At 47.4% G+C, this 11,101-nt stretch overlaps 1 protein-coding gene across 3 annotated transcripts in view; it reads right to left on the bottom strand.

Moving 5' to 3' along the window:
- Nucleotides 1-889: 889 nt before the first annotated feature.
- The window catches only part of PMP22 (peripheral myelin protein 22), a 32,670-nt gene continuing 22,458 nt past the window's right edge, over nt 890-11,101 (bottom strand). For all 3 annotated transcript variants that reach the window (XM_037809659.1, XM_037809657.1, XM_037809658.1), the window contains 2 exons: nt 10,478-10,618; nt 890-2,227 (listed from right to left, as the gene is read on the bottom strand). In XM_037809659.1, coding sequence (XP_037665587.1) covers nt 2,064-2,227; nt 10,478-10,618 — 305 coding nt within the window. In that variant the 3' untranslated portion in view covers nt 890-2,063. The remainder of the gene's footprint in view (nt 2,228-10,477; nt 10,619-11,101) is intronic.

Raw genomic sequence — 11,101 nt, 5'->3', positions numbered from 1 at the left:
TGCTGCAATTACATCTCCATGGTAACATTTACAATAACCACTCTAATTTATAGCGTGCCAGACTGTGCACATAGGACTTTACACATCACCTCCTTTAAATCCCTGAAAATTTGGCTTTGGCCTCCTCATCTTCCAGACGAGGGAGCAGAATCTGAAGCATATGAGTGACTCGTCCAGGCTCAGGCAGCCAGGAAGTGGCAGCAGGCAAATTCAAACCCCAGCTAAGATCTGTGATCTTCTCTCTAATACAGTTACTCATTTACACTGTGTCTCACCCAAAAGGTGATCTTTTGGGGTCAAGAGTCGTGTCATTTACTGTTCGATCTTTGGTGCCCTAGCTCACAGTGGGTGCTCAGTAAATACAAAGAACACTGAGGGCTTTATATCATAGATGCACAATAAAAAGTTCGATGGCTGAAAATATGCACACACAAGACAGCCCAGAAAACTGGAGCTGAGGACATGGCCAGTGCTTTCCCTCCCTCAGTTCGGTTTTAGCTCAGTTGGCACCGGCTAAGCCACCATCCAGCAAAGTCTCACCCTATCAGGTTAGGGATCTGGGTTGTTCTCCAGTATCTCATATAAGGGGAGCCCATGTTGGAAACCAGTGAGTCGTCACAGAACAGGGTGCAAGAGAGAGAGCAGAGCTAAAGGAACACTCACGTGGCTCGAGGTTCATTTACACCTTCCATTTCAGCCCCGCTTCCTGGGCCTGCCCGTCGAGTGGCCTTTGGTTTGCAGAGGCTCCTAGCAGGCATGTGCTCCCTGTAGCCTATACAAAGAAGCTGGGATTGATGTCAACTTTGCTTCTCCCAGATACCCTTTGGCACGCTTGGGCATGCAACTTACACCTATGCCCCAAGGCCCCACAAAGCACAGCAGTGAACGGTGAGTTGTTATGATGTTTATTCTTAACGCATCTTAGTCCACACAGTTGGTATAAAATCAGAAAGAGCAAAGCAAATAATAATAATAATAATAATAATAAAGGTCTGGAGTCTTAGCATCAGAAAAGGCACCGTATGTACATCTGCAGTAGGTGACCGATACAAGTCATTGCCAGACAGTCCTTGGAAGCAGAGAACATTCTAGACCCAGCCAACACCCTGGGAGCGCCCGGCCCCAGAGGGTCCAAGAGTCTTGTCCTGATGCTCTGACCGTAAGAAAAAATGTGAGGAGTGATAAGGGCCTTATTATTCATTTATTATGGTAAGGATAGCAGCCTCACTAGGTAGGGGAGCGGTTATCAACCACTTCTATTACACAGAATTATTCAGGTCTTCGTTCTACTTTGTGTCATAAGGTTATGAATTGGCTTTCCAGTGAGTAGTTTAGATGATCAGTGATAATAAGGAATGGTAAATACATAGCACCATTTCACAGATTTGTTGTCGCTGATTTCTCATTGAGATGCGTGACTGAAACACCCAACGGAGAGAGCCAGTTATTCCAAAGCCACTAGCTGTGTTTTGGCCAGGGGCTCCAGTGTGGGGCGGTTTTGGCCCTGTGTGCGTCAGACTTCAACGCAGAGGTTTAGGCAGTGGACGTTTATGTTTTAATGCACTGGGTGACCCACCATAAAAGGGCATTTGGCCATTTGGGGATTAAACCCACTCCGTGGGTTTCTCAATGAGGTGGATTGGGGGGGAGGTACTTTCTTCCAGGTAAAAGGGAAGGGGCAAGATGGAGTTATTTTATTTCTGGGCAAAAGAAAAAAAGAAAGAAAACCAAAATGAAACTACGGAGCTTGATTATACTGTTAGGGTTTAAAGTTCTTTAGATACTTCTTTAAGGTTCAACTCAAGGCCGATGGTCAACATAAAAAGCAATCAATACTATGTACATATATGTAAAAAGTGTTATAAATAGGTTTTATAAACCGTCGATATTATATACATCTTCAATCAACAGTCACCCCACCCTCAGCTACTTTCGGTTTGGTTTGGTTTGAGTTTGGGTTTTCTGGGGCTACCGCTCTCTTTTTTTTAAATTTCCCGCGTTTTCTGGGCTTCCCGCCTCCCTCCCCCGCGCATGCGCAGCGGCTCCGGTGCGGGGCCCGCGCCTCATTCGCGCTTCCGCAGGATCACGTAGACGACGCCGCTGAGCAGGGCCAGGGGGAAGGCCACCCAGGCCAGGATGTAGGCGAAGCCGTAGCTGGGGCTGGAGTTGGGGTGCCACTCGGGGTGCCTCGCGGTGTAGATGGACGCCGCGCTCATCACGCACAGACCTGGGAGGGAGAGAGGCAGGCAGGTGGAGAGGTCAGGGCAGGGGGACCCCCTCTCTCCCAGCAGCACCCCAACACCGGTTCCTCCCGGGCCGCAGGACGGGGGCACCTGCCCAGGTGTGCTCAGCACAATCCATGCACAACAGCAGCGTGCATGAGCACACAAGACATGCAAATACATGCACACGCATACATGCATGCACATGCATGCATGCATGCACATGTGTACGCGCACAATGCACATACAGTGCACACACATAGATGCACATGTGCACACAGTGCATGCACACATACACATGCACATGCATGCATGCACACACGTACACGCATAATGCACACACATGCATGCACACGTGTACACTCACAATGCACACAGCGCACACATACATGCACGCATGCATGCATGCACACGTGTACACACAATGCACATACAGTGCACGTGCATGCACACATGCACATACAGTGCACACATAGATGCACATGTGCACACATGCATATGCATGCACACGTGTACATGCACAATGCACATACAGTGCACACACACATGCACAATGCACACACGTGCACACACACATGCACATGCATGCATGCACACGTGTACAAGCACAATGCTCACACAGTGCACACACATACATGCACAATGCACACACATGCACACACACAGGGCCTCCTGTTTCTTAGAGAGAAGGAAGGGGCTGCGGGAGAGGACAGACATGCATGGAAAGAGGAACCCTTCTAGATGCTAAAGGAATCTGCTTCCAGGGTGAGTCAGGAGGAGGGGGCTCTGAAATCTGGGACTAAGGGAAGAGATCTGCTCCCTTCGTTTTCTCAACCTCCCATCTCAGCGCCCCAGGCCGTCATTTTTCAGGGCTGCACGTTTCTTCCTTTAACTGTCACCAGGTCCCCAGCCACATGAGAATTCAGGTTGTGAGATAAACCTACTTGTCTCTTTTCAAGGGGGGGGGGAGAGGAAGTGCTTTGAAACCTGTGAACCCCTCTACAAGCAGATGGTTGCATCACCAGAAACCCATGAAAATAATATTTTACCATTATCTGATACTGATAAACTATTATCATTTTTATCAAAGCCTCAGGCTCCGTGCAGACCATAGGGGCCTACGTCGCCTTGACCAAGTTGCCAAAAAAGAGACCGAGCAAGCACTGGGCAGACAAAGGAGAGAGCGGAGAGGAAATGAGGAAGGAAGGAGAGGGGATGTGAATAGAAGGCACAGCTGCAGAAGGAGGAAACTATCTGTGTCAAGCTCCATTTCAATTTGTCCCTTTCAACACTTCGTGGTGCCCTCATGGTTAGATTCCAGCATCATGTCTGAAGCCCCAAATTGGGGTAAAAGGGTGTAGGGCTCACAGGTAGAGGAGAGGCTGCCCCTTCCTTGCTGCCAACAGTCTTCCGGTGTGGGGAGGAGCATGGGGCCCATGGAGCAGCCCCAGCCAAGCTGACTGTCCACCCCCGTGATGACAGGCCAAATCCCCTTGCCAGGAGGGGACCAGTGATGTCAGCATCCCAGCTTGGAGCTGCACAAAGCTGGGTCTGTTTGCTCCTGAAAGCAGGGTCTTTGAGAGGCTCTGAGTGACTCCTTTATAAATCCAGCCTGCCATGTGCAATTCATGTGGCTCCAAAGCTCCCACTGTCCCGGCCACCTACAGCTAACCTCACTGCTATTTGGGCTGCTATTTTACTGGACACTGCACCTTTGTTTGAACAAAGCGCAGAAGTGGGGATATGCCACACTGACCAGCCTGATAAGATTTTCCTTTTGTAAGTCAGATCAGAGAACTCCCACTCAATGGGCCCCCATTAAGAAACCCACACACGGGTCTCGGAACCACAGTGGGATCAGATCCAGCGCCCACTACCTAGAGAAGGTTCAGGTGAGAGCAAAGATGTCTGCGTGGCCAAAGGGAAAACACTGTGGGTGAATGTGTTGTTTGAGAAACATGGCTGTTCGGATCTGCTGGGAACACACTTCAATGGCCTTGAGGTCCGTGATCCTCAAATAGCTCCAGCCACTGCCCTGTGTCTCATGTCTCAAAGTGCTAATGCTTGTCTTTAAGAATACTGAAGTTGTCTCATGAGCTATGTCTGACCTACCTGCTGAGGGCAGGGCCAGAAAAAGGGAGGCATGAACAAGGAAAAAAAAAACAGAAGGTGGGGTGTTGGAGTGTTCAAATGGTAGGACACCGGGTATCGTGTCAGCAAGGCTTCCAGTGGGGTGCGTGTCCTAACCAGCTCTCGGATGAAAAATGCCACAGTCACCGTGTATCCAGCTCTGTCCTGACTTCACTGGCAAGAAGAAAGCATCAGGTCCCCTCCTTACCCAAGAGGAGCAAAGAAAGGCAGGTCAACTAGTGCAGTGACGAACTAGATGGTTAAATTCATAGGACATTCACCCTGCTAGACTCTCACAAATGAATGTATTTAAGCTTAACTGCAATGCTATAAGGTTAGATGCTTCCAAAATCAAAGAGAGGATACCACCTTATAATTTGTGTTGTCGGGAGACTGGCGCTTTAGGGGGTTTTTTACTGCAAGACTGTCTGGATGTAAAACAACAGATAAGCCCTGGAGTATAGAAAAGAAGGGCTCCTTGTCCAGGTGCCCCCAGTCCACTCCCCAAGGAAGAGAAGTTAATGACACACAGTAGCAGGCCCCCAAGCCGGATCCTTCCCAGTGAGTGGACCATGAGTTGCTTTCTCAGCACCCAGCAGGTGGAGACATGGCAACAGCGTCCACCATGACCTAACACAGGCCAGGGCTCTACCTTCCCCCCAGGTGAGCAGTGGCCTGGAAGCCCTGACAGGGGCTGGAGCTGGCAGTGCAGGCTGGCTTAAAGCAGAAGGTCACTGACGCGGTCCAAACAACGTATAAGTGCTGGGCATTCAAGAATCGGAGTCTCCTGTCCTGCATGTCTCAGGATGGCTGGGTCTGCAACTCCCTGAACATCCTCCCCAAAGCCCACCTGAGAAGAAACATCAAGCCCCCTTTCATAGCTACGACAACCTCAGGTGAGCAACTGGAATCTCTGGAAGGGAGCAACCAAAGGGCCAAAGGCCAAGGAAGCCCCCAAGAGAATTCTCACACCTCCCCTGTCCCCATCCAATCTGGTCCAGTCAAAATTTACTGAATGCCTTCTGAGGCAGGCACCGTTCTAGAGGCTGAGAGACCCAACATAAATGAGACGCGGTTCCTTCCTCCAGGTGAGTCTCTTCGAGCAGACAGACACCTCTTAAAAAAAGACGGGCACCGAGTCCAAAGTAAGGATTGAAGAAGGCTTCTGGAAAAGATGGCACTGGACTTGGTCTAGAGGATGGGGGAGAAAGAGTGAGAAGGGAATTCCAGGCAGAAGGAGCAGCAAAGCGAGGCAAGGAAGATGGAGAGAGCTCAGTGGAAACACCAGCCCGTCAGGATAACGGAGCCTCACATGCCAGGGATGGCAGCCCAGGACGAGGCTGGAAAGCTCCCTACGGGCCAGAAGACAGCAGCCTTGATTGGCACGCTGAGGAAGCTGTGATGGGAAATGGGATTCTGGGCAGAGGAGAAAGATGATCGGATGTGCTTTAAGAAGATCACTCTGGCAACAGTGCAGAAAATGAATTTAAGGAAAGGGATGCGACAGGTGGCAGGAAGATGCACGAGAATGCTTTTGCATAACTGCAATGGTGTAGTACAAAAAGAGAACAGAAATGGATATAGCATCTATGCAGGACTTGGGAGCAGAGTCCACGTGGGGCAGGGAGAAAGGGAGTCTAGCCTGATTGCCTGGTTTTGTTAACCTAGGTAATGGGAAAATGATGATGTCTTGGAAGCCAAGGGAATAAAGTTTTAGAAAGTGAGTAGCCTACAATATTGAAAGGCATGGAGCAATCCAGCAAATGACAGACTTAAAAATGTACATGGGTGACCTCTGCAATAGCTGTTCCATTTGAGAGCCTGGGAAAGATGCCAGAGTGAGGTCAGCTGGAAAGTGAGTGCAAAGGGAGGTCATGGAGACGGTCCACGGAAAGTGCATCCCTGGTGTTGGTTTGATGAGTGAGAACCCTTGTGTCACTGCCAGCTCACCCTTAGGGCAACGAGGTGGGGCAGGAAGTTGCTTATGTAAGGCCTGCTACCCGACAAGCACTGGGCGCTCAGTCTGACCTCCACAGAGCCTTCTCTGTGCTCCTGCCTCAGTTTCCATTTTGAGCATCTCAAGTGAGTACCTCGTACCTAACGAGTCACCCACAGCAAGACTAGATGAAACATCCGGAAGGTCCTTCCCTAACAAGGGATTCTAAGTGCAGTATCCAGTGTAAGCTCTGAATAGAGTGAGCATCATGTTTTTATTAATCCTCCAAATTCTTTTATACTAAATGCTAAATATATTCATCTGTCTACAACAAAAGGAACAAAACAGAGAAAAAAGTGAACCTCACTCAGGAGTCTCCTTCTACTGGTTTTTCTGTTCTTAATAGCAATGCACAGTAACCGCACATTTGAACCAAGTTTGATTCTGATAATGGAACATGGTTTTCCAATGATGCAACAAATAGTTGTTTCAGGACTTCTCTGTGCCATGCATAAATCAAAGCATATAAATCTTTCTTTCCTGTCTGTGTCTGTTTGGATTTCTTGATGTTTTCCCATCTGGTGCAACCCAAGCCAGCCATGTCTGGGAAGATTGGCTACAGGTTCAGAAAATAAGAGTGACTCCAAAATCAGGTACAGGATCAGGATGGGCTGTGTTCTAAGAAGAATCTAGAGCTCATGAATGGATGAAATGTCTCAGGGAGAAACGTCCCAGAGACCTCACCACGGGATTTGGGGCAGTTTAATGGCTATGCCAGGGGTCCCCAAGCCTGGACCAGATAACAGACACCCAAGGAGCAGCCCCAGCCCGGAGCTACTAAGTCAAAATCTCTGGCAATGCCTAGGAACAGGTATTTTTCCAAAGCACTCCAGGTAACTGATGTGCAGCTCAAGTTGAAAACCGCTCTACTGTGATGAAGGTGACTCTCGAGAATTCTCCGGGAAGCCGCCAAAGCTAAGTACAGAATCAAGGAATGACAGCACTCAAGCTTGAGGCTTGTGGCTTTTTAGGATATGGGAAGGGAATGATGCAGCAAATCCGATAAACCCCGTGGCCACACACAGAGCTGTGATCTAGAGCAAGGCAAGGATAACTCCTGAACCTGAAATCAGCCTGAAGAATCCATTACACCATTCACCTGCCTCTCCTCCAAACTCGTGTTTATTATCTAATAAACCACAGCACGGACCCTCCAAAGCAAAGCTATGCACAGAGGTAACCCGGCCTGAAACAGCCACTTTAGGACTCAGCAGGGACCCTGGTGGCTTCCACTTAAAATGCTTTGGTTCTCTGAAGGTGTGTGTGCACCATGGAACCTGGCATACTGGGAGGCAGACACCTAGAATTTATGTCCCTCGATGTGGGGTGTGGGGGCGAGAGGAGTGGAAGGATGGAGGGACCCTCAGATTTTACCTCCCTCACTCCCTCTCTTCTTTCTTCTTTTTGGTTTTTGTTTGTTTCTGCTTTTCTGATTTTTTCCCAGACGCTGAGCTGTCACTTCTCAGGCCTCATTCGCCCTCATCTCCAAAAACCCTTCCCTAATTTTCTCTCCAGTCACGAGCTTCTGAATAGGATGTGAGTTAGGAACACACATGGCAAAGCTAATAGAATTGCGAAGCATGAAGGAGTCAGGAAATCTCACCATTTGTGGAAGGACTCTACAGCAATCTCAAATGCAACTTTCCAAAGATCTATGTTTCCTGGAAGACTTACTTCCAGATAATGGTGACTGGAGTTAACAATTCAGAACATAATATCGTAAGGGCTTCTAAGTTACAACTACTATTTTGGCTCAAAATTTCTAATTTAGAGTCACTTCCTTTTCAAATACAGACAGCTAAACTGGCAAATTGATAACTGAAAATTTGGTCCCATGAGAGATTAAAACCTAGATTTGCAGGCGATACAGGAAGAACGAATCACATGCTTTTAAATTCAGAGGTTTTTTTAAAAGCAGTGTTCTCTAATGCTCATAATGGACTTGGAGGAGAACTAAAACAGAGAAACAAGTATGGATCAACAAATACACTTTGCAAGATTTGAAAACCTCCATATTAAAAGTTATTTTTCAAGGGGGAGCAGATTTGAAATACTTTAATGGACAGTGCCATTACAACATGTGCAATTTATGGTTCTTGTATCTGGACTTTCGGCTTTGCCCTGAAATGACACTGCTAAAAAGACATCGCTAGAGAATTAAAAGCTGAAATATCTCTGCAGGAAGAATGAATATGGAGACGCTACCTGCTCTAAAAAAAACCCTTCATCTATAACTTAGCTCTTCTTAGGCCGTTCTTTTCAGTTTAATTAGTTCTGATGATGAATGGTGCAAACTGACATTTACCTTCTACTATAAATCAGGGTCTATGAAAGTTAATACAGAAATCAGAGTTTGTGCCTTGCCTTTTGTATTCCTTAAGAATTTAGGCAGGGGCTACCCTCTAGATATAAGAAGGCATTTATATTCAGTCCAGGGGGAGGTGGACAAGGGGTGCTCAAAGTTCCCTGCCATGAGCTGAGACCTTGTGTATTCATTTATCCCCTCTGGGTCTCACTGTCTCACTGGTGAAATAACAAGCTCATACTATTAAATATAAATATTTTATGAAACTTCTAGTTCCTAAACCTATTTTAGTTCATCTCGAGTATACATCCACTGATGCAATGGATATAGTCATCATTTGATCTGATATCAAGCTATAAACTATGAGTAGAAAAGAAACCCAGAATTACAGTTTTCTGCATCAGCTCTAGAAATGGAGTAATGATAACTCTTTGTTTCTAAAGTACCCACAGAAGACATCTCACTGCATCAGCGGTAATTAAACAAAACTGGTAACAATCCAGGAGGGTGGCTTGATATAATAAAACTTGTGCAAAACCAAAGCACTTTTTAGTGTTGAAATTCCAGAAGTGTGAATACTGAAATATTGTATTTAAGTGTTAGCCAAAAAAAAGGTGTGTGGGGGGAGGGGGGTGGTTTCTCCAGTTTAATTTCTTTTCCCAAGAAAAGGCAACTCCCTGGTTTCTAGAAAAGGTTGCCAATATTCAACCTCAGGCTGTGTCTTCCCATGAAACCCTGTGGGAGCCATTAAATAAGCTCATCCACCCATCGCAGATGTGGGTTGGTTTTGACTCTCTGATGACTTCCCCCAAACACAAGGTGACAACAGGGCACCACAGAACTTCTGACAACCAATTACAACAAGAGCTGCCACATCCTTTGTCTACCAAGAATGAGGAACATCTCACAGAAGTTCTCTTGACAGGATTCCCAGACCTCGATGGGATCTAGCAGTTTATAAACTTTGTCTGTGGCACTGACCACCACATCTGCCTCTCACTTCTCTCCAAGGCCCTGCTGACTCGGTCAACCGGCAGGCAATGGACAGAAGGGAAGGCAGCAATGCAGCAAGACACTGGTCAGAATCTAGAGACAACGCTGGAAGACGTCAGTCTCTGTCACAGAAGTCTCTAGAAGCCCTCACTCTGTGGGTGTGAGGATAGAGCTGCCTCCACAATCTCCCAATGGGGGAACCTGAGAACAGTTTAGGGAGGAGACAAAGAAGCCCTCCCACGTGTTTCCATCTGCTGTCATGGTCCCATGTTTGGAAATGATGGCATGTGGCACAAGGCTGCCAAAATGAAGGCCTCAGAGGACAACAGCAGTAAATCAAAGCCCAGGGCAATCTAGAGACTGGAGCACAGAAGAGTGAGAATCTGTCCACCTGCCTTGGACACTGCTTGCAGGTAGGAGACATACACCTGAGAAGAACTTTGCCAGCTCTCAGCATAATTAAGGCCATTTTCTATCCGGAAGCAGGGCTGTATCTTGGGATCTAGTGTAATCTACAGGAAGCAGCTCTCTAGACTGACCCTGGCTTGACTGATAGCCTCAGTCTCTGATTATCAGTCCAGAGTGCAGCTCCACGCCACCCATAGGTCTGCTTGGTTGGACACATTCTTTCCAGAATCTCTACACCATCTTCCCCATGCATCTCATTCCAAAACTCTTAAGATACACACGCACACATGCCCGTGCTTTGTGAAGAACATCCAGCGGGCAGACTCACACGAGCGTCAGTCATTCTGGGGCCACAGCCCTCCGCTGACCGATCGGCCTCGGACACGGCTGGCTGCCACACGGACCTCGCCACCCACTACTTACCAGCCAGGATTTGGAAGATTCCGGTGATGTAAAACCGCCCGCCCTTGGTGAGGGTGAAGAGCTGGCAGAAGAAGAGGAACAGGGACAGAACGCTGAAGATGATGGACAGGATCATGGTGGCCTGGACGGACTGCAGCCATTCTGGGGGGAAGAGACACTCGGTTAGGGAAATCCGGTCATGGCTAATCTGCCCCGAGGAGGGGGTGCCCTGTGGCATCCCAACCGCCGAGAGCCACGGCCCTCCCAGCCAACAGAGGCCTTCTGTCCTTAGCAAAGACAAGACAGCTCACACTGGCACTCTTAGGTCATTCCGTTTCACAGTTTCCTTAAAATATATATTTCATATACATGTATTTGTATATGATGTATATTCTTCTATATTATGTATGCATATATTATAAATAGTATATAATGTGTACATATACATACAATATATAATGTATTTATACATATATAGTATATAGAGAGTATATATATACATACATATATATTTAATTAGGAAAAGGCTATAAGAAAATATCTACTGTCCCACCACCAAGAGCTAAATTCAGCTAAAATTATATTGATTTTCCTTCCAAGCTTTTTACCAAATGTGTTACGTGTGTGTGTGTGTGTGTGTGTGTG

The sequence above is a fragment of the Choloepus didactylus genome, chromosome 18 (genome assembly GCF_015220235.1).
Source record: "Choloepus didactylus isolate mChoDid1 chromosome 18, mChoDid1.pri, whole genome shotgun sequence".
NCBI classification, from domain to species: Eukaryota; Metazoa; Chordata; class Mammalia; order Pilosa; family Megalonychidae; genus Choloepus; species Choloepus didactylus.
This window is presented reverse-complemented; position numbering and strand designations above follow the sequence as displayed.